Consider the following 26,460-nt stretch of genomic DNA (forward strand, 5'->3'; position numbering starts at 1 on the left):
CGTCTGCAATAAAGTGGCTCATAAGCATCATATGAAAAGCATTATTACAGAACATGTCAGTCTGTTGGATAGATCTCAGAAGCCCTGTCCAATGATCTCTCCACTCTCTGGACTTGAAACCCTTTGATAACTTCACAAGTTGTCTGAAGTCTGTGTGCGCTGAAAAAACCAGGCCAAATTACAGGACAAAATTAGGGAAGAATGTGCAAACATCTTGGATACCTGGAATCAAAGAATGACCATGTGCCAGACCAATGGCAGGGCACGCTGTGTAAACAATAATTCCAGGCCGTTCTTTCATAGAAGGTCATGTCGGTCGTAGGGATCCCAGGTTTCTGTCATGCTTAACTCACTGTCTTTTCAATGTTTCATTTTGTAGCAAATCAAAGTGCTGCTACACTTTTAAATTCCAGCTGGCACTCTCGAACAATTTTTCTCCACCTTTTGTGCTACCTGAATCTGAAATAAGGAAATGTGTCTTTTCAGTAGTTACATCCTTTTCTGTGCCTACACTAAATACCCTCTCTACTTTTTTGTTCCCAGTTTCTACCCTTTTTAATGAAGTTGATATTAAAACGGCCCATTGTTGGAGATGGATCGCACACCTCGGGTGATATTAAATGTAATTCTCACACACTGACAAGCCCGCCAGTATTCAATACTGTTGCATTCTGTATTGATATACAAATCAAATTATCCCAACAATGCTAAAGAAATTACAATAGCTTTGCACACTGCAAAGATTAACATTTCCATTATCTACAACAAAGCGATTAGAAGCGCAGTCTGCTGGCGCGTGTAAATGCCAAGCGAAGCAGGACCCAAGGGGTTGTCTTCATAAGAGCCTTCAGTTAGCTGGCTTGCCTTCATTAGACCCCCTGCTTTTAAATGGAGATGCTTATGAGTCATTGTGCAAGGTTAGCATTGTTTCTTCCTCTTATTTTAATGACCTGTTTAGACCTATTGTTTGTTTGGTCAAACAGTGGTATAAAATATAAACTGTGTATTCACAGTATTATAAATCACATACCAGTCAAACAATCGCTGATAAGGATCTGTCAAAATTCCAGTGTACAGATCCTGCGTGTCGAACATAGTCCTGTGAGAACTGGGCTTTAGGTTGCACATGGTTACTGGTACACCTGGTGGTCCCTGCTGGTGGTACTTGAGATGAAAAGGTTGAAAACCACTGGTTTAAAGGCAGTAGGACAAATGAAAAAAAATCACTGATTTAAGTGTTTTTCCTTTTTCCGTAATTCTAGCATTAGCTGAGGCCATAATTTCTATATTAATCTTTGACTTCGACATCTCATTGCGCGTTGGGTTGAACAGTACATGCCCATATGTTGTCCTATCAAAGGAGTCGAAGGCTGAGTCTGGTGTAAATATGACAGGACTCGAGCATACTTGTTGTTTTATTTAAGGGCGCTTAGATGGGCAGCGAAGCAAACAGAGCTTCCATTGTTTGGGGCGGTGGTTTACGCAGGTGCCTTTGGAGGCTTAGAAGTGTATTTACACCCAGCTAAAAAAATAAATCTACAAAATATTTCACTTTAAAGTTATGTGTTTGGGGGGAAAATTTAAATAATCACCATAATATTTTTTATAAGTCATAAGTTTATAAGTAAAAATAAGTCATTTTTAAGGGATTTTATCTTTATGTAAAGGATGAATCACCATGCTGTTATCATACAACCAAAAGAATGATGAACTGTACGTTTCCAAAGTAGAATTCCAAGTCTGGCCCTCTGCTCCCATGCTCTTTCTGATCACACAAAACTTCTTTGCTTCCCTTGAGACGAATTTTAGAGCACGGTTTTCACAGACAGCTCAAACCAAAGCCTGTAAACAAGCACTTGTGTCTGTTTTAAAAGCATATCAAAAGGAACCGCTGTGATGTCGTCATCATTCTGGTCTCCTCCTCTTAATGGAGCTGTTTCCTTTTATCAGAGCTAAGCGACTCTGCCTGGATAATCAATTTCAAATTACCTTTTCCGCAAGGTCTGCCTTTCCATTAACTCCCATTATCGGAGGTTCTGGCAGGCCAGAGTCTGCTGAAGCAGCAATTCAAATCAAGACTCCATTCAGCGTGAAACCGAACTCTGCATCCCAATAACTAGCTTGGAGAAAGGATGGGGAGGCTAGTTACTGATCACCTCACAGCTGTATCTGCAATTATTTCAATTCAACTTATCTACTGGATTTGTGTTTACACCATGGATGTAATTCATGTGTCAAAGTGAATGCTTTAAAATAGCGTTGCCTACTCTTGTCCTGGTAGACTATTCCAGTTTAAAAGGCATCATATAATCAACTACTTTAGGACTTCTAAGGGTTGGAACAAAGGTTGAAACCATCTTAATATAGGAGCAATAGATTTCTGAACCATTTAGAATGACTGTACATCAGGGAGGGATAAATGAAAACGATTTCTGTGCCGTTCGTAGCTATACCCATTTAAAAAGGACCCTGTCTTTCTTCTGCAATATCACTGTTTTATTACATTTTTGGTTATCTCTCATACAATATTCAGAAAATAGTAAAATGCTAATTTATATGGAAGTGCATTACCATTTCTCATCCGCAGGGGGCGCAGAACTTAAGCAGACCCCAACTAGAGCATGTAAAGTAGAAAATTTCTGTCTCCAGTTCTATCGATTCCAACTGTCTTTCAAAACCGTAATTGTCTGTTTTTAAGAAATCTTGATGGGGGAATCCATTATGGGCTTTATTTTGGTTGCCATAGAAACACCAGCTGGAGATAAAAGGCTTGCAAATGTGATTAATGAAAAGAGGATATTCTTCTTCAGGAAACCGACACAAATGGTTGTCTACTGTCTAGATGTCTTAGATGAGAGCAGATGATGAAAAGCTAACTCGTTAACCTGATTTGAGTCCCCCCCCAAGAATGAGAATATGCAAGACACTACTTTTAAAATAAAAATAAGGTATGCCGTGTGCATACAACCAAATGCAAGTGACTATGTTTCCTTTGTAATGTTGTGAAAAGCCAAACTCGGCCTTGTGACTCACTGTTGGCCTCAGTTGATTGTCATGTATATCGATGTTCATTGAGTGTTATAATAAACCTTTTATTATTGGCTATTTTTAAAACAAATCCTTGTCCATGCCTTGTTGTTCGATTGCAATTCTGCACAGAGATTCTTAGAAGTCCAGAAGTTTTATCACACTTCTCAACCCTTTTCTTATAGTTGCCTCTCAGACCCCAGTTGTACCAACCTACTGATGGGTCACTCTGGTAAAATGTACATTCACATCAATCATTTTGCAATTGACTGTTTTGAACCTAAAGTTAGTTTACATACCAAACTCAATCAGGTTCGGAAAAATGAAGGCTTTGTGCATATAAACGAGATAGAGCTCATAATCACAGTACTAGGACAGTCTTCTGGTTTCAACATTCTCACAACAGGTGTAGATGAACCGACAAACCAACATGGATAAACATTTCTAGTTGTGCAAGCAGGAACAATCTTGGTTCCTGTTGGTTTTCAAGGAAATCCATTCAACCCCATCTTTTGCAGGCTACAAAGGCTACAATGACTACACGATTCATGGTTTGTAATAAGGGGCTTTGGTTGTGGTGGTAGTTAGGTACAGTATGTATTGGTTAATGGAGGGTATGAGGGTATGTATTGGTTAATGGAGGGTATGAGGGTATGTATTGGTTAATGGAGGGTATGAGGGTATGTATTGGTTAATGGAGGGTATGAGGGTATGTATTGGTTAATGGAGGGTATGAGGGTATGTATTGGTTAATGGAGGGTATGAGGGTATGTATTGGTTAATGGAGGGTATGAGGGTATGTATTGGTTAATAGATATTTGGGTCACAGTGGAGGGCTCAGTGAGTGGTCCCCAGGCATGACAGAAGTCGAAGATTTGCCTGTGTGTGTTTAACCGGCGTGCTCTTGGTCCCCTCACAGGTGCACTGTCTGGAGCTATTGTCGGTGTCCAGGGAGAAGGTGTTCCCCATGCACCAGACCAGCGTGGAGGGAGTGGAGGACATGTCTACCCTGACAGAGCTCCATGAGGCAGCCATCATGCACAACCTGCACCTGCGCTACCAACAGGACAAGATCTATGTGAGGAGTGACACCAGTTCACAGGAAACAGCCCTGCAGTGTTACAACAAGCAGATGGCATTACCTTTGTTGGTTTGATCTTTATATTCACACAACATGGATCATTTTAAATACATTTCTGCTTGCTTACTGGGAGAAATAATGTTTCTTCTAAACATTGCAGTACACCCAGATCATGCTCCCTCCTGCAACAATGCTGATGATCTGATTGAAATGAGTGGCATCTTAAGAACAGAAAACAAGCGTTGTTGCTGGGGGGAGAATAATCTGGACACACTGAAATGTTTATAAGAGAAATTGTCTCTCTCCTGTTGAACTCTCCAGAGTATGATGTGTGAATAAAAATATCAAAACACGATTTATGTTGAAAAATATATAGTTGCAATACGGGACGCAAAGGCAATGCATACAGACTCTTTAGCCCTTTAAAATAGAGGTGTATAAAGGTGTCCCTTCCACTCCTGGTCTTTGTTCCAAACCTGTTCTAAATTGCTGAATTGGACCAATTAAACCCTCATTTTACCTGTTAAACCTGGATTGGAATGGCTGTCCGGAACCAGGAATGGACAGCCAGCTTTTAAAATAATCTTCATTTTTCTCTTTGCTTTATTTTTCTTTCTGTTACTACTTTTATTTATTTATTTATTTTTACTAACAGTATTGACTACCGACAACAACCAACAAAAACAATGTGTTACAGTATTAAAATAACCCAGGAGCTAAAGCTTAGAGTTAAGGTAACAAAAAAAAAAAAAAAACTTTGTAACTTTGATATCAAAATAAATAAAATGCCCAGGAGCTAGTTTAACAATCCAGAACTATTAAACACTCAGTAGTGTTTAGAAATACTGACAAATGTTTTGACTAGAACATACTGTTCTTAAAAAATTGAAAATGATTTCTTGTCAAAACTTTTAATTGAATTTTATTTAGTTTCTTATGCTATTTCTAAAATGGTAAAAATAAAAAAAAAGTTTAATATCACTCATTAGCATAGTAACATTTTCACACCTCCCTGCTGAATTTTCTTTCTTTTTTCTTTTTTTCTTTTTTCTGTGAAGCCTATTTATCCTGTCTGTGTTACAAGCAATTGGACCTCGCCTAGCCCCACACGGTTTGCTTTTGGTGGCAGGTGGGATCCTATTACCTGTAACACAAGAAGTTAGCTTATAGCCCTGCCTTCACCTGAATCAAGGTATAAATTAAGTCTGCAAAGAAGGATCTTCAGTCCTACTGATAGATACATAAAAGCAACAGCGTTTCAGTCAGGCAAAAAGTGATTTTAAGCCTCTCGGAGAACGAACATTACAGTATATGTATGCAGTTTCAATATTTTGAGTGTACATTTTACAATCTATCTTACGTTCATTCATATCCAGTGACAGAGTAACCAGGCAACTGCACTGGTCAAAATGAAGCAGTGTCGCGAAGCAGATGCTGATCTTGCACTCTGCTGTTTGGTAATATCCTTTCCCTCTGTTGTACTGAACACCTGGCATGTTGATTAACTGTCCATCTTCACTCATGGAATGGCTTCAGTACTTTGAGTGTTCTTGGAGTATCCCCTCTATATATACAGTGCTCTGGGAGCTGCATCCTACCAATACAAGTTAACCCCAAGTCCTATCTGCTATGCTGATGACAATACAGATCCCATGGCGTTTGTAGGCAAACAGCACTACCTGTCACCTGACTAAACTGCTCATTTTAAAGGCTTTTCTTCCACAAAATAGATGCGCATAAAGCTGCCTGCTCCCAGGGGCTGTCTTGTACAAATACATACTGTGTCTTCATGTTCCCACATCAGTAAAGGGACACAGACTCACTGCGGCCCACTCTTGTTATACTGCCACCTTCTGGTATGAACGAAGAATGCTGCTGTTGTGCAATTGGCAGTGCATTGAATTCTATCCAGAATAATTTCTTACTGAAAGTACCCTTAATACAGAAATATGCCATGTTGCTAAAAGCTATCTACACTAAGTAACTGCAGAATCTTTCTTGGCCATGTATACAAGAGTAAAACTATTGACAGACTTGGAACATCGAATTAGTGCTGCCTATGGTGGCCCTACTCTCCTCCTTTTTTTTTATGTAGAGTTAACTGCAGTTGGAATACAGCTTAAGATAAAGCAGTACACTAAATAATCTGCAGAACTGCAAGCCCTCCAGGTTATGTCATTTTAAACTGTAGAAACCAAACTGGATGCTAATCCTTAATCTTCATCAGCACTTGCAGGAACGTTAGAAGATGCTGGAATCAAATACAAATTAAACTAGAGCAACTGATCGTGCTCAGTATAGTACAGTGCTGTTTGTGCAATGACTTCACACAGAGATGGTTATTGCCGGACTGTGTATTTTGAAATGTATTTCGTTAAATACATCAATGAAACGTTCAGTAAAATATAAAAATGTCTTGTGAGGTTATTTGGTGTGGAAAATGCACTGCTGTCCCCTAGTGTTTGCCACCTGTCAGTGAAGGATTGAATTGAAACCACTGATATGTTGCACCTGATTGCAGATTGTAATAGTCGTGATCAGGAAGACTTTCTACAAAACTCCTGCTGCAGTGCACTGTAGCCATTGTGTGCAGTAAAGCTGCCTTGTGATGTCGTAACAGAACATTTCCGGGCCCCCCAGCGTTCACTCTGAGAACCTCTAATTGAGGAACTTTTAAACCCTTTGTTGCATACCTCAAAATGGAAACTGCAAAACGGATCAAAATTTGTCAAATCTTTCCCAGATAGTTTTAAACTTCAGAAAAAAACAAAAAAAACGAAATGCTTAATTATCAAGTACGGTATGCCTGCATTTTGTTTGTTTGTTCACCTGAGGCGTGCAATATCCCATTTAATTCAGTTAAAATACTAAAGAATAAAGTGAAGTTTAGTGTGCGTCATTCCAGTGCTTCCTGTTTTTAAAAGGTTTGCCAGCCAGCTTCGAATGCAGGCTGATCCTGTGCTCACACTCTCCTCTCTCAGACAAACATCGGCTCAATCCTGGCTGCTGTCAACCCATACAAGCAGATCGGCAGGCTGTACGATTCCTCCGCTGTCGAACTTTACAGCCAACACCACATGGGGGAGCTCCCGCCGCACATCTTTGCAGTCGCTAACGAGTGCTACAGCTGTCTCTGGAAGAGACACGACAGCCAGTGCGTCCTCATCAGGTACAGTACAGCGACCCCAGGTCCTGGATTAAATCAAAACGCATGGTGCTACCATAGCAATAATTGATAATGCCTATGGCGCGTTTGTAAATTCTGATTTAGTCTGGGCCTAGTACACTCTGAACATGTTTTCCAGTGTATTTTGTATTTTTATTTTTTTTTATTCACATTTTCTGTGTTTGCTTTAGCTGGAATATTAAGAAATGTTAGTAAATGTGTTTAGAGTTTAAGAATGCGTTGTGTTTAGCACTGGCATTTAGCGAAGGGTTAATTCATCCCTCTTCTACAGTACAGGACCCTGTAGAGATCAATGACAGAGATTAATGGATGTGTGTAAGGAATTGTGAATATAGGCAGGCTGGAGCCCTATATTCATGTGCCTGCCTGACTGTCCTGCTGCCTCATGTTTATTGACAGAGGATCCTGGGCATCTCTTGTTAATGCTGTTACAGCGTGTTCTCCCCTGATCGAACATGCTCCCATTGATTATTAACTAGAGAGCGTGTCAGTCCTGTCATTAAGATAAGTTAGCCTGTCAGAGCAGCTCCCTGTTTCTTTGTCTGTTTGACAAATGGCCTTCCCACAGCAGACACCAATGCTCTCTCAATCCTGTTGGGATTTATATCTGTAATGCCAGCAGCCTTGGACACATTGGGTTGAGTGATTGAGTGCGGTACAGCACCTCCTGTGTCTTTTGTGTATTCAGTGCTTATGAGAAGGTGAAAGACAATGCAATCCAGGACCGCAGCAGCATAAGAGCTTCACTTCAAAGCTCTGCACACTAGTGTAATTCAATCCTTATCACTGCTTGGTGGAAAACTGGGCCTATTGTCTCTAGCGTTTCACAAGTGCTTAAATCGCAAACATTTTCAAAGTACGCCTTTTGAAAGATAGTAAATTGGATTCAGTCGGTTTTAACCGGTTGTCCAACTGCCTAAACTTGCTCCTTTCTTGGTATTGTGATTCATTTCGTTGCCCTTTGTTTTTGGTCAGTGGAGAGAGTGGTGCTGGGAAGACTGAAAGCACGAAGCTGCTGCTGAAGTTTCTGTCGGTAATGAGCCAGAACTCGACAGGGGTACCTGCATCGGAGAAGAGCACCCATGTGGAACAGGCCATTGTAGAGAGCAGGTATGAGTTCTGAGGAGCTGGGCAGGCATGCTTTTCCCTACCACTGCAGCCCATTGTAAACTTCACAATGATGGGAGATTTAACACAAATCCTGCTGTTCTAAGTAATAAAGTAGTTCCAATTTCTTAAGTACACAGGTGGGAGCTGTTGCATAAACCAAGCTAACAAAGTAATTCTTTTAAAATCCTTTATTTCCTCTCTAGTCCCATAATGGAGGCTTTCGGGAATGCCAAAACTGTGTACAACAACAACTCGAGCCGCTTCGGAAAGTTCATCCAGCTGCACTTCTCTCAGAACGGAAACATCCAAGGAGGCTGCATCTTCGACTGTATCCTTTCCATTGTTACCAGCCCCGAGTGTTTGTATTGATTACCAGAGCTCCTGAAAGGTGATGGACAGTGGCAGTGGCTGCAGATTGTTTTGTCTGTTTCAACGTGACTGTACCTCAAACCCAGCCACTCGGCCCTAGTGTTAAGTACAAGTCTTTCTGGGTTTCATAGACCCGGGCCACACTAGGCCCGTGGTTCATTGTGACTAATAGAAAAGCTGGACAAATTCTGGTTATCTTTACATTTCTAGGAAACATGTTCCTGTAACTTGTTTCCTATAAACCCCTATATTAGTTTGCAGAATGTAGTCTGTAAACGTTCTGCTTTGTTTTAAGAAAGAAGAAAAAGGTATTCAATGCTTCTAGGGATTTTGCTTGTGTGTGTGTTCTGTATCATTCTATAGTGTTGTTTCTGCATAGATCTTTGTTTACCGCGATTCCTTAACCTTTTTATTACAGATCTACTTGAAAAGGTAAACTTGCTTCTCCTGCTCCATACTCCATACTCCATTTGGCTGAACAGCAGATATTTCCCTTGCATATTAAGTATACAAATCTTTCAGTTCTCTTATGGTGGGTATGTTCTGTGCGTGTAAAATTATGACCATGGACACTATCCTGTACAAATATAACCGAATTGGATAAAGTCCAAACAGTGAATACAAGCAACGCAAAGCGCTGTTAACCGCTTGGTTTGAATTTCAGAACCGGGTGGTGCGACAGAATCCTGGTGAACGGAACTATCACATCTTCTATGCAGTACTGGCTGGGTCCAGCCAGGAACAGAAAGGTGAGCGGCACACTGCAGCGCTGGGGACTGCTAGGAACTGGGGAGCTTACAGGAGACTAGCCAAGGTTTTTTTTTTTTTACCTGATGTTAACACATGCAGCGTTATCACTGGCTCCGCTTTTCTTCTGGTGAAGATCCTTTTGGTTCTTTGCTTGTATATTTTACACTTAAATTTGGAATATATTATAAATTCCATGAAAAAGATGAAAAGTTACCGCTGCATGTGTTGCAATTCAAACTCTAGCTGTAAGCAGACCATGCGACCTACAGCAAAAGTACCAGGATGCAGCAGTTGATCTGTAGTGTTGTTGTATTTGAAATATTTACATATCCTGAATAAAAAAAAAAAAAAAAAAAACAAACAAGTGGATATTCTCTGCAGAATAAAAGGGAGGGGTTGTGGGGGCAGTGATAATTCTGACTAAGCCATTAGGAAATAAGAATGAATTATAAATGCATTAGTCCTCACTCCTTTTAAAGTGATGCCTTGGTGTCAACCCTATTGGATTGTCAGTGGTATAGTGTAAAATGCATAGAACAGTTGATGTTGTCTGTACTGAATTTTACAGCACTAGGAGTACTGTAGTAAGGTTTATATTTTTCATATCTGGTGTATATTTTAGGGTGTTTTTTTTTTTTTTACATATGTTATACACAATCACAGAAACCTTTTGCTAATCTAAATCACAGTGTGCTCTGTAATGCTCTGACTGGGTAAAAAATTACAGCACAGGTGAATAAAAATGTCCTCGTAATATTATTTCTTAATAATAAAAAAACATTGCAGTGGTTCTCATAACTGTCAGGACTGACGATGCCTGTACAATCCCCTTTTCATTTGCCCCCGCTATTCCCTTTCCAGAGTTGTATTTCCTGTCTGACCCAGAATCTTACTACTACTTGAGCCAGTCGGGGTGTGTGAATGACAAGAGCTTGGATGACACACAGCTATTCAACAATGTCATGGTGAGCCAGCCCTATGCCTTCCTATGCGCAGCTGCAAGAAGTATTTCCCCAGCCAGGATCTCACTTCTCTACATTCTCTAAGAGCATGCTGTTCTGTGGTCCTGCAGCGGTGGCTTTCATTACCTTCAATCAGTGATCACGACAGAGATTCACAGAAGCAACCGGCAGCACGTTTAAAATGGCTGTCTAGTGCAGAAGCAATCTGTTTGGAACAGTTCATTGTGTTGACACAGTTATATGGGAATGCCCAATGCTAGTTTACTGGTCTGCTGTTTTGAGGTTGCCCCTTCACTCTGCTCTGTGGTTCCTCTGGCAGGCTGCGCTGAAGGTGATGGAGTTCAGCGAGGAGGAGATTCGAGACGTCTTCAAGCTGCTCTCGGGGGTCCTACAGATGGGTAACATAGAGTTCATGACAGCCGGAGGGGCGCAGATCACCACCAAAGCAGGTAAGGAGGTCTGGTCTGATCTTACGGTCAGCAAATACGGGCATCTGTAGTTTACCAGGCTCACACTTTTCAGTTATTACCTCTCAACAGTGTAAATGAGTTTGAGATTCTCACACATCATAAATTAACTATAAAAAAGTATATATATGGAGTCATACCATTCCTATGAAATAATGAAGTAAGCTATTCTCTATTTGTGTCCTTGACCTGAAAACATATACTGTACAAAGTTTACAAACACAGATCTTCTGACCCTTTATTGGCTCCCAGGAAAGCACTGTAAACATGATGGCATCCTCTCAAAGGGGTAATCCCTGCAAAACTATTTAAACAAATGGCTTTCTGAAAAACGGCACATTGCATGTGTCTGGATTCTGGCTGCACCAACTGACCCATTCTCCTCCCAGTTGAAGGTTATCATTTCTCTCTCTCTCTCTCTCTCTCTCTCTCTCTCTCTCTCTCTCTGTGTATGCAGTGCTCAGCAATGTGAGTGAGCTGCTGGGGCTGGACTCTTTCCAGTTGTCGGAGGTGCTGACTCAGAGATCCATGATTCTGCGTGGGGAGGTGATCTGCTCCCCCCTCACCATTGAGCAGGTAATGGGATATTACCCACTGAAATAACCCTGGGGAGCTCAGCCTAGCACCCACTTGACATTACTCCACATCATTTGCCACAATTCCCCTTTCTGTTGGAGAGGGGAGTTCAGATCAGGACTGAGATGCAATCACAGAGCTGTGAAGGGAAGCTGGCACTATGCCTGACTACATTGTAGTGCCAGGGTACTATGTTTGCAAATAATTAAACCGTTTTAAAATAACTTTTCAGTTTAGAGCATTTTTAATGCCGCCCCCGTTATCATTATTCAGTGTAAATCTTTATTTTTGTTATATGTCATCACTCTTGAGAGCTCAGCTGAGGTACAACACTGTAGAGTTGCTCTACACATCTGTTATAAATGTTCCTGTCTTTCACACCATCTTGGGAAAGATGTTTGGCAAAGTTTAAACAATTTGTATTAATTCAGCATACAACTTACAGTTTGTGCTGTAGGCATTTAAGAATTACATTTTTTTTTTTTTTTGGACAGTCAGATATTCCAGCTGTCGCCACTAGAGGGAGTAGTGTTCTACCATTATTCATAAAGGAAGAGTCTGTTTTGACTCATCAGACAGTCTGATTAGTGGCAAACTACAACCATCAGAAAACAAAAACCCTGATACTGTAGGTTAATTTGTAATAAATCCTAGCATTGCTCTTTTAGGTTCAAAATCAGAACAGAAAGGTGCTTTTTTATTTTATTTTATTTTTACTAATGAACAGTAAGAACATTGGTGCAGTAACTTTTGTTTTATTAGTTAAAAGAACAAATTGGCCCAGATGTCTTATTTTTTTAGTACCATAGCTTAATGGTTTCCATGGCAATTGCACCAGTTTAACACTTCGTCCCTAAATGGGATTTAGACATTTCAAACAAAGTATGATGTGTATGCATGAGACTGGCATGTGAAGTCAATACATTTGGGGTCCTGAAATTGATGCTTTCACACCAGTCTATGTTCCTATGTAAAAGAAAGACTAAACTAAAAAATAAATAATATGGTCGCCCACCCTTTCAGTAATTGTAATAGACTACAGTATATCATTAACACAGTCCTTGTTCTTAATGCATTCTGAAATGAGTCAGAATGACTCCATTATTCAATTGAATGCCCTACAATGCTGAGGCTGTGACAAGTGGGCGCTTTTCAAAATGAGAAAAACTGATGAATTAAGAGGGCCCTTTTCAGCGTTCGAGACACAGATGGTTTCTTCATCACAATAAAAGGCTATTTGAAACACAATTTGAAACACAAACCTCCCAGAATTAATTCTCTCTTGCTTCACCAATGCTAAAAGGCTTCTCTTTTGATTTTCTTTTATTGTTGCTGGGCTGCAGTGTCTGGGGTGTACAGTAATGATACACAATGCAGGGACTGGGAGGCTCTGGGCTGCAGTGTCTGGGGTGTTCAGTAACAATACACAATGCAGGGACTGGGAGTCAGTGTCTGGGGTGTACAGTATCGATACACAATGCAGGGACTGGGAGGCAGTGTCTGGGGTGTACAGTATCGATACACAATGCAGGGACTGGGAGGTAGTGTCTGGGGTGTACAGTATCGATACACAATGCAGGGACTGGGAGGCAGTGTCTGGGGTGTACAGTATCGATACACAATGCAGGGACTGGGAGGCAGTGTCTGGGGTGTACAGTATCGATACACAATGCAGGGACTGGGAGGCTCTCCCAGTCATTTGAATAGCTCTGCCGAGTGTGCTGTGTAAACATGAGGTGATTGGATTGGGAGGGGCTGGTTATCCAGGCTCACCCGTGGTTCATCCAAGTCACACCCAAGGTAGAACATTACATTATTGCTGTACCCTGAGGCAACAATTGTCATTTTATTTTGTTTATAATTGTAAATGGAATGGAATGGGGGGGGTAGCCATATATGTTTAAGTGAAAGAAAAGTATACCTATTGTGTTTAGCCTTTTTATATAGAAAGTGTAAATGACTCAAAATCACGCTCTTTTTGCTGTTCTGTGTAAGCTGATGTGTCACATTATACATTTGTTTTAAAAGTGACAATCTTTTAACCCTCTCAGGCCCAGATTTTATAAAAGAATTGTGCATGTTTTACGACCATAAAAAGGGCGCTGAAGGTTCTGAATTCTTGGATAGGATTTATAAAACACACGCAGTGGCATAAACACACAATTAATATGTGATTTGCAGGGACAGTGTCTCTGTGCACTTTAGCCCTTGATGCATATGTAATTCTGGGGCGTTTCTGAACGAAGCTGCTAAAATTGGGAGGGGATTTTGCAAATGAGGTCTATTAAATATTCCGTCTAATTTATTAAAGCTGCTGGTAATTGCGGGCCTTGTATTTGCGTGATTATTTTAAGAACTATGAAAAGCAGGCATTAATTTGCTGCTGTCAGACAGTAGACTATATGATGGCAAGGTGATGTGGGAGACTTGTCTGGAGCAAGGAGATGACATAGTTTTCAGGGACAAAGAATCATTTAATAACATTTTGCGAAGAGCTCATATTTTAACACTTCTGATCAAGTCAGGTTGTAAATTACGGTTTCTAATACCAATGCCGTATCATTTTGCAAATTCCAGTTTTCAATACGTGTTTCATAGCTTACATGTCAAAACAGAAAGTCTGCAAATAGAGAATATAGAATCCATGTAAAAAAAGGTTCTTAGAAGCACCTAAAAAGGTCTCCCCACAGTGGCAAAGCAAGGTTCTAATGAGAGCCTTTGCTTCTTAGAGTGTAGGCATTATTATAAGAATGTGGAGGAGATTAAGAAAAGATGGAACAATATTCTGAGGCGCACAAAAGAAAGTCTCATATACAATGAGGGCTCATCCTCTACCGTTATTTTAGTAATCCCTAGAGAGTGTATTTTTTGTAACATAGCATTTGGTATTTAACAGTACTGGTTTAGGCAGTATTGTTAAATTCAAGTTGGAAATAAACGCAGGCCAAGTACAGTTTTTCCGACTATATGTACCATACAGAATCATAAATAGAGTAAGAAATACAGACATAAGAAATAGGAGAGTTGTAACTGCATAAGTCGTAGTTAAACTGAAGACTGTTCGTATGTAGCTGTTTTGTTGCTGAACATATTGCTGTACAATAATGGAAGGATTATCCACCCGTTTGACTGCCATGGATGTAAGTAAATAAAACTTATTGTTTCTGAAGTTTGAAAAGTCTATATGCCTGGAATTATTCCATATGAAATAAGAAGTTGAACTAATATGCGAAGCACAGTAACTGGATGATGCATCATAATGCATAAGTTACAAACTCTGAAGTGGTACATTTGTTTATTAAGAAGCCACTGCACATTTCATATTTTATTCATTTGTCCTGGTGAAGGATTTCGAGCTTGTAACACATCTTCGTGTGTTACAAGTACTGCTTGTACTAAAATCTCCAATTCCATATTGATACATTTCAGTTTTCGCTTCTGAGCATCCTCGTCATGGCTAGTACCAGGCTGAGGTCTTTGTGTGCCACTCATTTTCTTTTGGAATGTGTAGCCTACACACGCAGGGTCAACCCAAACCCGCTATTTATTGTGAGAGGTGTGTAATTCTCCACCACTAATTTCGGTGAGGGGTATTTAAATTGGTTGACTGTGGAATTGCCTGCTTTAACTAATTATTCTTATAAAATAGGTTGTTGTTTTGACACTGAGTGCGGCTGTACTAAACATACACATTACATGGCTTTTTGTGGTCGGTTTTTCCTCTTTATAAATTTGGGCCTGTCTTTAACTGGCGAATAATGACCAACTATCCCATCTAACAGTTCAGAGCCTTCATGCCAGTTATTAACAATTGATTCACTTAAATAACATTTCTACAGGGGATTGCAGTGAGGTTCCTGTAGCACTTCCTGTTGCAAATGGAATATTTTAAAAGATACGGACAGCCTCCAGTCTGTAAAACTGCCACTCTTTATAGAGGACGCATGTAATAGTTCTCGTTAGTCCTTGCTAGAGTACTCATTATGGTAAAGTGTTTATAGAAGAGCATGTAGTTTGAAAGGTTTCGGCGCTTAGCAGAGCCAGACTCACACTTGACACTCTCTTGTAGGCGGTTGACTCGCGGGACTCTATGGCCATGGCGCTGTACTCCCAGTGCTTCTCCTGGATCATCATGAAGATCAACACCAAGATCAAAGGCAAGGACAACTTCAAATCAGTGGGGATCCTCGACATCTTCGGCTTTGAGAACTTCCAGGTAACTGCCACGCCTGTTCCTCCTAGCCTGCACTCTTCTAAGTCATGCTTCAGTTTATTAAAGACATGGCGTTAGCTGTCTGACTAGACTTGGCTGGGGGCGGGGTACAGCCTAGTGCTCAAAGCAAGCTCAGGTAGATCAGAATGACTACAAGGGAAGGGAAGTGAAAAAAAAAGTTAAATGACATTTGAAACTGCTGCTTCTTTAACTGTTTCTACAGAGAGTTTAAAGTTTACGCTCGCTCTATAAATCTTCCACGGACAATTACTTCTCTGAGCCAGAATTATTTATGCATTTTATGGGCAACTGAGATCGTGCGCCATCATAATACCATCAGTGAAATTTAAGTGTCTGTTTTTCTTACGTAGAATGTGTCTATACGTCTGTCTTCCCAGGTGAATCGCTTTGAGCAGTTCAACATCAACTACGCCAACGAGAAGCTGCAGGAGTATTTCAACAAACACATTTTTTCTCTGGAGCAGCTAGAGTATAACAGGTAAGGGTGGCAGGGCTCACAAAGTCATTTGAAACTTGCCAGTATAAGTAGGTATACTAAATACTGGCTTGTTTATGTAGCAATGGCCGTGAACATTACATCAGATTATATTTACAAGTTATTGGGAGGGGGTGGTTGGTACCCATTGTCAGATTACAACAAAAAACACATTTTGCAGGGTCAATTTGTGAGTCTAAATTTGGATACAAACAAACCCGTACAGTAATTTGTTAATATTTTTTTTATCTGCCCAAAGTATATTTTCAGTTTAATAGGGAGGTGTTTTTGACATTTTATTTGAAGACGCTGTTCTTTTGTGTTTTTTATTGTGCGACCCCTCAAGGGTTTTCTGTTAGGTCACAGCCCATTTAATCACGTGAACAGTGAAAATCCCAATATTGTGGCTTTCCCCCTATACGTTTACTCACTGTGTCAAAGCCATTGTGAGAGGAGAGTCAGTCATAGAATGCAAGGAAGCTTGTCCCCATGCCCACAAGGGGGTTCCAGTTGTATTAAATACTAGAGCTGAGGAGACACCTTGTACTTGTGGCGCCCAGGCACAGTTTTGAGAAATGTCAGCATATTGGCAGCAAGAATTTGCTTAACTCAAACACATCAACCTACCGTCTGCCTGTGTCCTGTGTAATTCTCCATTTTGTTCAGATACCGATTTTATCATCAATACTTGTCTATTTATTGTCTTAATGAATACCCTGATCTCTATCTATTGCAGGGAAGGAATCCACTGGGAAGCCATTGACTGGATGGATAATGCAGAATGCCTAGATCTCATTGAAAAGGTATGACGAAGCATCTACTTTACACTAGAAGTAGTTCTTTACACCTCACTGTAGAAGAAAAGGCCTTTGACATCGTGATGTTTCCAGGCTTTTAGATAGGTCTCAGAAGCATGTATATCAACCCTGACATTATGTCCTATGCCCAAGTTTACTGGAATCAAAGAATTGCCAGAATGTGCAGACCAATGGCAGAGCTCAGTTCAAACAATAGTCCTGTGTAATGAAGTGGCTCTTTCCTTTATTTCAGTTGGCTTAAAATACTTCCATCTGAATTTGGATGTCTCCATATATACCTGAGTGGCTAGTGATATTTATTTATTTATAATGGGAATTAACCTTGTGGCTCTACAGGGGCGAAGAAAAGGAAAGAGTCTTTCTTTGCAATCAGTCTGCTGTAGACTGTTAGCTGACCCCTCTCCCTCTCCCTCTTCCTCCTTCTCTGTCTCTGTAGAAATTAGGCTTGCTGGCCCTGATAAATGAAGAAAGCAGATTCCCAAAGGGAACAGACCACACTTTGCTGGAGAAACTCCACAGCCGTCATGCCGTGAGTATCCCTGTTCCCCAGCACAGCTCTTGGATTAGTGATGGGGAAGGGACTTGATCAATCCCAGCCCTTCGAGCTCACAAAGCAGACACTTTGAAATGTAGCATCTGCGATTCTTTGGCTAATGGGCTAGTATAACAGGCTTTGCTGTGCAGTGGAACCAAAAGTCACATCTTCAGGATTTTGGTAACTGGGCATGTTGGCCACCTTACTACATTGCCCCCCCTCGTTATAAGGCAGCACAAATATGCTCATTTTAAAGCAGATCAGAGCCAGATTGCTACGGCTACAGTGTTTTAAAGGGTTAGGGCTATATATCCACAGACTAGAAGAAGGGGTAAAGAACCCTTTCTAGGGTTGCTTAAATTAAGTCACTAGGATGATTTAGGGGTATGCATTATCCATGTTTACCAGTGTTATGAAAATATCAGACTGTGAATTACAGTTTATGGTATTTGTTTTTTAAACCATGTGCAAGACCAGGAATGGCTCTATTTTAACTAAATATCTATGCATTTAGATAGGTTGAACGGACCCCATAATCTGTAACAGCGTAAGTGTAAAAGCAGTGAAATCTAGATGAGTATAGCTTTACATTACAAGAATCCTTATTGCATATCCTGGGAATCGAACTGCCTTTTTGTTTCTGCAGACCAACCATTATTATGTGAAGCCCAGAGTGGTGGATCACCAGTTTGGGATCAAGCACTATGCTGGAGAGGTAACTTTACCATTTACTTGCTAAGTTTATTAAAAACCCTACCCTTTATTACCTTCACTAACATATTCACTGCCTTCATATATGTGCTTAAAGGCACTGAAGATCAGTCACACTACAGTCGTTCATGTTGGCCGCCACCTATTCGGCCATACCTTTTTTTTGATTGATCAGTTAATTTGCCACACCTATAATAAAGATGATCAAGATGGAAGGTGTCAAGTGTCTTTTTTTGGCAATCCAGTATTTCTTGCAACAGATAATAAACAAATAAAACAGGTTGAGTTCAAGAGAGTTTTACAGGATGTAATTCTCTGTTGGCTTACACAGCTGCTGCGGTGTTTAATTAAAACCACACCTTTTAATGCAAGCAGGCATAGAACCCTGAGGCCAGCTTTCTCAGTTACTGATAGCAAGCAGTGCAGCTGGCTTCAGTGTGTAGTTGGGGTCCCGACAGCACAGCGTAAGTAGAAAGGTCTTGTACTGTGCTGGGATGCGTTCTCTCTGTAAACGGTAAGCTTACATAGCTGGGATCCAAGCCAAATTCCAGACTGTGCACAATTGTATGGCATTGCTGGCCAGTGATACTGGCGTCTGTTGCACAATGAGAGGCAGGAAAGAATCTCTCAGAAAGGTCACAATGGTGGGTGGTGTTGAAGTAAGAACTGAACCTGCACATTTCATTATTCCAAAAACCCACTTTGTGGGGGTGCCCTTCACGTGCTGCTAGCATACAGTGTCCCCATAGTCAATTTTGAGGGTTGATCCAGCTTACTTACTTAAAATGATTTTCTTGCAAAAGGATTCTGATTGTCCACAATTAACCACCATGTTCTTAATGCAGTGTAAGTATGTAATATAAAACTGAAGATATGGGTAATTCCAGCTGAGGTGAACCAGCGCGGGTTACCCAACCTTAATCCATTCATCATTTGTCTTTTGGAAAGCCCGTGGAACAAGTTTCAAAATGATCAAAAAGTTTTTGTATTGGTCATCTGGCACTTGGAAAAAAAGAGGTCATAGGTCATTCTCGCCATGTGGAACGTGGTGGAGTTACAAAACTCTTTTTTTTGCATGCACGCGACACCTTCCCTTTAGGTTTCATCAACCACAAACGGAGGAATTTGGTTCACTTCAGCAGGAATAGCCCATGTTGTCAGTTACAGTAATTGTTTGCCGCTGCAGGCTGATCAAGGTTGTGAAAAAATTATTTTTTGGCCCAACATTTGCTTGAAATACACATTTTGAAAAACTTGATCAAAATTTTTTAAAAAATGCAGAAATGTATTGTTTTCAATTCACCAAGTGCCATAACATTATACTTGCTGTAATAACTTTTAAAGGGGAACAATTCTGTGAGTGAAAGAGTGCAGTCTGTAACCTGATAACTGCTGTTAATTGGTGTGCATTCAATGTCTTCTTGCCAGGTTCTCTATGACGCCAGAGGGATTTTGGAAAAGAACAGGGACACGTTTAGAGATGATATCTTAAACATGGTAAAAGACAGCAGGTGAGGATTATTAGGACAACATTGTTTTATGTTATGATATCCCTGGCAGCAGACATTAACATCTAGATTGCAGAGGTAGTCAAGTGTTCCAGTCTGCAGAGGGGGCATTAATAAAATAAAAGGCTATTGGCAACCAAAAAAATGTCTTTGCGTAAGACATTTTTTAAAATGTGTTTTTTGGAGCCCATTAAGCTACTGCGGCCTCTTGTCAGTACCCATCTTGTTTTGTTATTTCCAGTGCCTCATCAAGAAGTCACCTGATTTAAAGTGGGGTCATGATTGGCTGATGCCTGTTAGTTGCCAGTGATGATGCAACTTAGGGAAAATTGCTTGATTTTTAACTTGCAGCTAGTTGATTCAACAGTTGCCTAAAACTTTACATTAAACCAGCAACATAGTGAAACAATTATAAGCCCTGTTCTCTCATAATGCTATACCATAGGAAAAACTAACTGACTGATGCACTCAATGTGGTTGATAATAAATACTAAAGAACGTTATTGTTGTAAAAACAATTATACATGTCGGTTTATAAGGTGTTTTGATCCAGCCCAAATACATTTTAGTTGCAGTTTTACAAACTCCATAAATACATACACACTTTCTTAGAATAGGGGTGTTTCCGATCAAAATAACTTTTGAGCAAGATGCAGTGTGGTGTCTTAAACATTTGTTGCACATCAGAGAGATGGACTTGTATATATTTACAGTAAACTAAGACAATGTAAAAGGGTACTTATTAAAATATCATTAACCCTTCCTTTTTTATTCCTAGGTTGGACTTCATCTATGACCTGTTTGAGCGAGTGGCCAGTAGGAACAATGAGGAGACCCTGAAGATGGGCACAGCCAGACGCAAACCCACTGTCAGCTCTCAATTCAGGGTGAGGCGTGGATATCCACAGTGCTTACCTCTGCGCTGACCTGGCATAATAGAGCCTGGCTTTGCTTTTGGAGCGCTCTGCTTTTGTTACAGCTCAGGTTCACCAGACCTCACAAGGAGAGTTTCTTTCAGATGTTAGCACAGAGTGAGAAAAAGGGCTGCGTAGCTGAAATCCATTACCCATTTTTATGAATCCGAATCCCACATTTCGGTTTATGACTCTGGTAGTAGTTATGAGGGAATCCTCCAAGTTTCCGAATTCCTACAGTAGTTCCCTGGACTGTGGTATAGCATTCCTATAAAAATAAGTTTGTTTTTTTGTGAAAATGTTTGAAAACCGCTATTGTGTGTATACGCCTAAAAATCCACAAAATCCCTGGTGTGGCTGAGCCTCTGTACATTGCTAAAGACAAACCATGCTTACATATGCCAGGTACTGGATAGATAGTGTGTGACATGATAGCCCTATTCAAAAAGCTGATCAACTATTGAAAGACGTTTTCCTCTGGCTTGATTAACTGGCTTGAATGCTTTGTGAATAGGGCCTTGTAATGTAATAATCTGAATGAACACTGTGTATGATTGATGATGTCAGACGGCCTGATGCTCTTTTGTTTTTTGCTTGTTCTGTTTTTATTCAGGACTCGCTGCATTCTCTCATGGCCACTCTGAGCACCTCCAACCCATTCTTTGTACGCTGCATCAAACCCAACATGCAGAAGGTAGGGAACTAAAATTGCAAGATAGTGTCTGAACTGTTTATAAGATTAGACTTTTCTTTCTTATATATATATTAAAAACTACAATGACATGAGTGCACAAATGTATTCACACACCACCTTTCTGCACATTTTCTTTACTACAAAGAGAATTTCTATTGAAAGTGTATATTTGCAATTCTTTGTTGTTATTTTATAAACAAAATAAAATAAACTCCTGTCAGGTAAATGTATTAGGCAGACATTTGCCATGCAAAGTGCACCAGAACTCTTCTCCTGGTGTATAGTTTAAACAGTGTCTATTGAAGAACCCCCTGTTTAGATAACAGTGCATTTACCCTAGAAAGAATCCATGCACCTGTTGGGAGTAATGTTTGGGGGCCACTATTTTAACTGGTTCCTGTTCGTTGCTGATCGAAACTGGCTGGAGAAGCAGGCTGCCTGTCTATAGGGGCGAGTCAAGCACTTGGGTGTTTTTATATCAACACCGACTTGCTAATGCAGTTTTGATCAGCAGGAGCCCAGTCAAATCAGTTTAGGACTAGTGCCAGGGCTGAGTGAAAAAAAACAAAACAAAAAAAAAGTGAAGACATACGTCATTGAATCAGCAACATAGGCACTTCTTATCACAAATGCATTGGACCATCAAATTCAATATCCATTAAACTGGATGCAAAGAAATATAAAATATAAATACTTTTGCTTCTCAAAAGTGGTGCAGATGGAGAAGTTTGGAGATTTCCACCAGTACCTGAAATGAAGGTGGGAGTCATGGTCACATACCACTCTAGAACAATTTAACATACCTTGCAGGTGCATCACGTTGAAATGGTGTATGTGGTTTCCCTACATCCTATTGACAGTGTTCTGGCAGGTGTTTATAATTTTTTTATCATGTGTGTAAAGAGAATACATTTTTAGGAAATAGTCTCAGTCCCATTGCCAAAACATCCCAATTATATGTTAAAAGTTCATGTCTTTTTATGAGAACTAATGCAATTCTAATGAGTACAGTGTGTTCCAGGCACTGCCATGTCTGTGAAAGGGGTCCCTTTGTATTTTCCCAACACAGCACAGTAGAGATTGGCCTCCAGCACATTCCTCCAATAAAAAGCAGCTACAAAAGGGTAAAAGGTCATAGCTCAGACACGGCCGCCCAGCCCAACTGCAGTTGTCCAGCCCAGCTCGGCTTTGACCCCTAACAACCCAATGGGTTTGTGGTCCACAGGGCATCAAATGAAAAATAAATGGCTTATGATTTAAAGAAACAAGGTTACTTTTGCAGTTTTGCCAGCGTTTATTAAAGAATGACGGTAACCAAAGTGATATGATCAGATGCTTGTCTCTTTTGACCTCCACTATGTTCTGTCTGGGGAATTTCAATGTGCTGACAACAAAAAGAGGTATTAACAGAAGTGATGTTAAGCAGGATTTGATGATTTCTGGTGGTTGTTTTGTTCTAGACACAGACAACTTTGTTAAAAATGGTTGAATGCCAAGGATATTTAGTTTGAGAAATGCAAAATGTTTGCCAAGATGTCACACAAAAAAGCAACACCTTTACTCAAAACAAACAAACATGTCTGCTCAATATTGCTGAAGTCAAGGTTCTCAATTAAACGTTTCTGTGGAACGGTGTGTTGTAACCCCACTACACCCTTCAAAAAGTGTCTTGAACAATGCACCACAGTCCACAAGCAGTTATAGAATGCAATCACCTTGCTGAGTGGGCAGCTTTCAATGTATTTTTTATTTATTTTATTAATTTTCCTTTTTATTTTCTGATGTTATCATCATTCTCTAAATCTGCCTTTATCTGGCTTTCAGCTTGTCTGGAGAATCCTAAATGCCTGGACCAAAACAATAATTGTGATTCTCCAGGCTAGATCAAAGCCAGGTAAAGGCGGATTTAGAGAAAAATAATAACTTTACAATTGGAGCAACATAACCCAGAACCAGCTGGAATGATTGTAAACACAAAATAGTAAGGAAATGTTTGAAACAACTTACTTTCACCTTTTGAGGTAACTAGCATTTGTCACGGACCACACTTTTTTTAGAAGTGGATTATTTATTATCTTAGTTTCCTTGCAGTAACCCCCACTTGGATACTTTTTATGCACCACTGACTGAATGTGGCCAAGTGCCTTCTGAGCTACTTAAAATAGCACAAGAGGGGATATTTCTTTGGAAAACCGCAGTAGAGACAAGCTGGCAACACAAGGGCAAAACAAAGCTTTGTAGTGAGATTAAAGGACTCCGGGAGTCAAAAGAGAAGGATCTGGGGGAATAAGCATATGTACATATTTATAGAGACTGTATACTGTTCTGTGCCAGGGATTACTGAAATATTTCCACACAAATTGGGTCTTTACTAGGATGAGGCGGCACATCTGTAGAACCTTTTCTCTCATCAATGAAAGAAATACACTGAGGTATTAACAGAGATTGGGGAGGCTAACTGCAGAGTAGGTTTGTTTGTCCGTTATTTCAGCACAAGGAAATATGCCTTCAAAGCTGTTTGGAAGAGCGGGTGAAACTTATGTAAAACTGGTATTTAGGCTTGAAAAATGCTTACAGGATTTGGCTCCAATCTGGCAGTCTTGGAATGTGTTGTAAACATTGTTTGTTTAACAGACTCCCAATATATTTGACCCGGAAGTAGTTCTAAATCAGCTGCGATACTCGGGGATGCTGGAAACAGTGAAAATTCGGCGTGCTGGGTTTCCTGTTCGGAGGCAATTCCAAGACTTTTACACAAGGTAAACAAAGAGAGGCTTCAGCAAACCTTGATGTTTAGAAGTAAACGTATAAAGTGAGGCACAGTTTTAATAGAAACACAAACTCTCTCTGTGGTGTGTCATGTAGGTGGAAAACCCTCCATTATAATCACATTTCAGCTTCGCTTATTAATCTGCTATGATGGTGCATATAATAACAATCTTCTACTCTCCACAATTGATTAACTGATTTTAAGGTCATTTCACAGTGAGACCTTTTATAATACTAATTCAGTTATTATTAAATTACATTTGGATGTTTTCATAATTATGACGGAAGTCTTCTTGCTGTTGGTCCCTAATGTATAATGAACAATTGTTGACCTCTTGTGTAATCTGGAGCAATGCTGCACTGAACTTGAATGAGGTATTGCTTATAATGCCAAGGCCATATAATAATAATAATAATAATAATAATAATAATAATAATAATAATAATAATGCCATTTCATTTTAAATTTTACATTATATCTTAATTAAACTATACCCTTACCCCAAACTAAACCATATTCTTACTTTGAGATGTTTATCTGCAATATTAAATTTTTTTTGCCAATTTTGACCAGTTTGTATTTTTAAAAAGTTTAATAATTGAAACAATTTAGTTACATAGTTACAGAGCAATAAATGCAAAGGTTGCAAGGAAGTACTGTATGAAGTCCCATCTCTTACCAATACAGATTTTACAGCTTTCATCAAAATATGCTTGGCTTCTCTCATGGTTTAGATGACTGCTGCTGTGTTTTCTTAATGAATTGTGTGGTAATGTTAATATTTATAAAATGTATTCAAATCTTACTATGCATTCAGTTTACAACAGTGCAATGCTTGCCACTCATTGTGTCCATCACTGCTACAGTTGTTTGTTATTTTTACTTAAGTTGGCCCACAGTCTTATTTGGGTTATGGCTGAAAATACATAATTCATGAAAACAAAATACCAACCTGTGTATTGAAGCAGTCTTTGTTTCTGTCAGGTACAAGATGTTACTGAAGGAAAAAGGCACCCCAGGGGATGACAAGGGGAAATGCACTGTACTGCTGAAATCCTATGACTGCACCAAAACAGAATGGCAGCTTGGGAAGACAAAGGTACCAGCTCTCTTACTGTACTGCTCTCTGCACTGCTACCCAAGTACTTCAGAGCTTTACAAAGGATTTATTATGTGACTGATGTACATACGCTACAGTACTGAATGTTTTTTTTTTTTTTTTTTGTGCATGTGTTGTAATCTGATTAGAACCTATTTGTTTATGTCAAATGTGTGTAGGGCTGCATCAGTATACTATTATTCAGAATGTGTTACTTTCTAAACCTTCATTGAAAGACTGCAGGACAAAGAATCTGATTGTGTAACTGACTTCTTCAATTGTTTTGAAAGTAGTTTTTGTTTACGACCTCTCCATTCATTAGAAAAATGTATCTATTTATCTATCTGCAGTACAGTAAGTTATATTATAATCTCTTACTGTATATATGCAAAAGTAATGCAGGTTTGTAGTCTACTCAAAACTGCAAAAAGGCTAAACCTACATTATACTACTGTATGGGAGTAGAGAATTATCTTCAGTTTTTATGCTGTTATTGTACTAAAATTCCAGAAGGTGACCTATGACGACTAACTTGTTGGAGCTTTCTAAGTCTCTAGGATGAGAATATGAGCTCCAAATGGATCATCTAGAATTCTTTCACCACCCCCCATCCCTGACTGCAACCCTGACCTCAGTGCCCTGAAACTGTTTGTATTTTCCAGTAAAAGTTTAGAGACTTCAGACTAAATATATTAATGAGCCTAATTATACTCCATTGAGGTAATTAAAGACTCCAGAGACTTATGTGGTTGTTATTCATTCATGGATCTTCCACCCTGGCAGCAAATAATAAACAGTTTTTTGGGAGGATGGGGGTTTATTTGATGATTTTTCTCTTTCAACACACTTTTTTCTTGATCGTATGTATGTTTGGGTGTGTGTGTGTATGTATATATATGAACAAATACATTCAACCAAGGGAAAAACACACACACACACACACACACATTTACAACATGGGACACCTGCTTCGCTCCCTCATAACAGTATAACCGTATATCTAGATAGAAGCTATGGAAAAAAAAAAGTATTGAACATTATTAACAAGCAAGTTGTAGCTATGGCTGTGCTACATCTTTACTTCAAGTACATTAAGAGCTTAAGCCTGCAGCAGTCATCAGTTTCATGTGCAACAGATAACAGCTTGCATACATTCAGGAGGGAAGGAGTTAA

General features: G+C 39.7%; 1 protein-coding gene across 1 annotated transcript in view; it reads left to right on the top strand.

The window, feature by feature from the left end:
* myo10l3 (myosin X, like 3) overlaps nt 1–26,460 on the top strand; it is a 101,108-nt gene that overhangs the window by 48,675 nt on the left and 25,973 nt on the right. Inside the window, exons 3-21 of the mRNA XM_041262821.1 lie at nt 3,947–4,105; nt 7,090–7,277; nt 8,271–8,405; nt 8,609–8,733; nt 9,193–9,206; nt 9,439–9,523; nt 10,386–10,489; nt 10,806–10,935; nt 11,411–11,529; nt 15,599–15,745; nt 16,141–16,241; nt 16,975–17,041; nt 17,493–17,585; nt 18,238–18,306; nt 19,731–19,813; nt 20,589–20,697; nt 21,338–21,418; nt 24,053–24,177; nt 25,173–25,287. Coding sequence (XP_041118755.1) covers nt 3,947–4,105; nt 7,090–7,277; nt 8,271–8,405; nt 8,609–8,733; nt 9,193–9,206; nt 9,439–9,523; nt 10,386–10,489; nt 10,806–10,935; nt 11,411–11,529; nt 15,599–15,745; nt 16,141–16,241; nt 16,975–17,041; nt 17,493–17,585; nt 18,238–18,306; nt 19,731–19,813; nt 20,589–20,697; nt 21,338–21,418; nt 24,053–24,177; nt 25,173–25,287 — 2,049 coding nt within the window. The remainder of the gene's footprint in view (nt 1–3,946; nt 4,106–7,089; nt 7,278–8,270; nt 8,406–8,608; nt 8,734–9,192; nt 9,207–9,438; nt 9,524–10,385; nt 10,490–10,805; nt 10,936–11,410; nt 11,530–15,598; nt 15,746–16,140; nt 16,242–16,974; nt 17,042–17,492; nt 17,586–18,237; nt 18,307–19,730; nt 19,814–20,588; nt 20,698–21,337; nt 21,419–24,052; nt 24,178–25,172; nt 25,288–26,460) is intronic.

The sequence above is a fragment of the Polyodon spathula genome, chromosome 11 (assembly GCF_017654505.1).
Source record: "Polyodon spathula isolate WHYD16114869_AA chromosome 11, ASM1765450v1, whole genome shotgun sequence".
Taxonomy (NCBI): Eukaryota; Metazoa; Chordata; class Actinopteri; order Acipenseriformes; family Polyodontidae; genus Polyodon; species Polyodon spathula.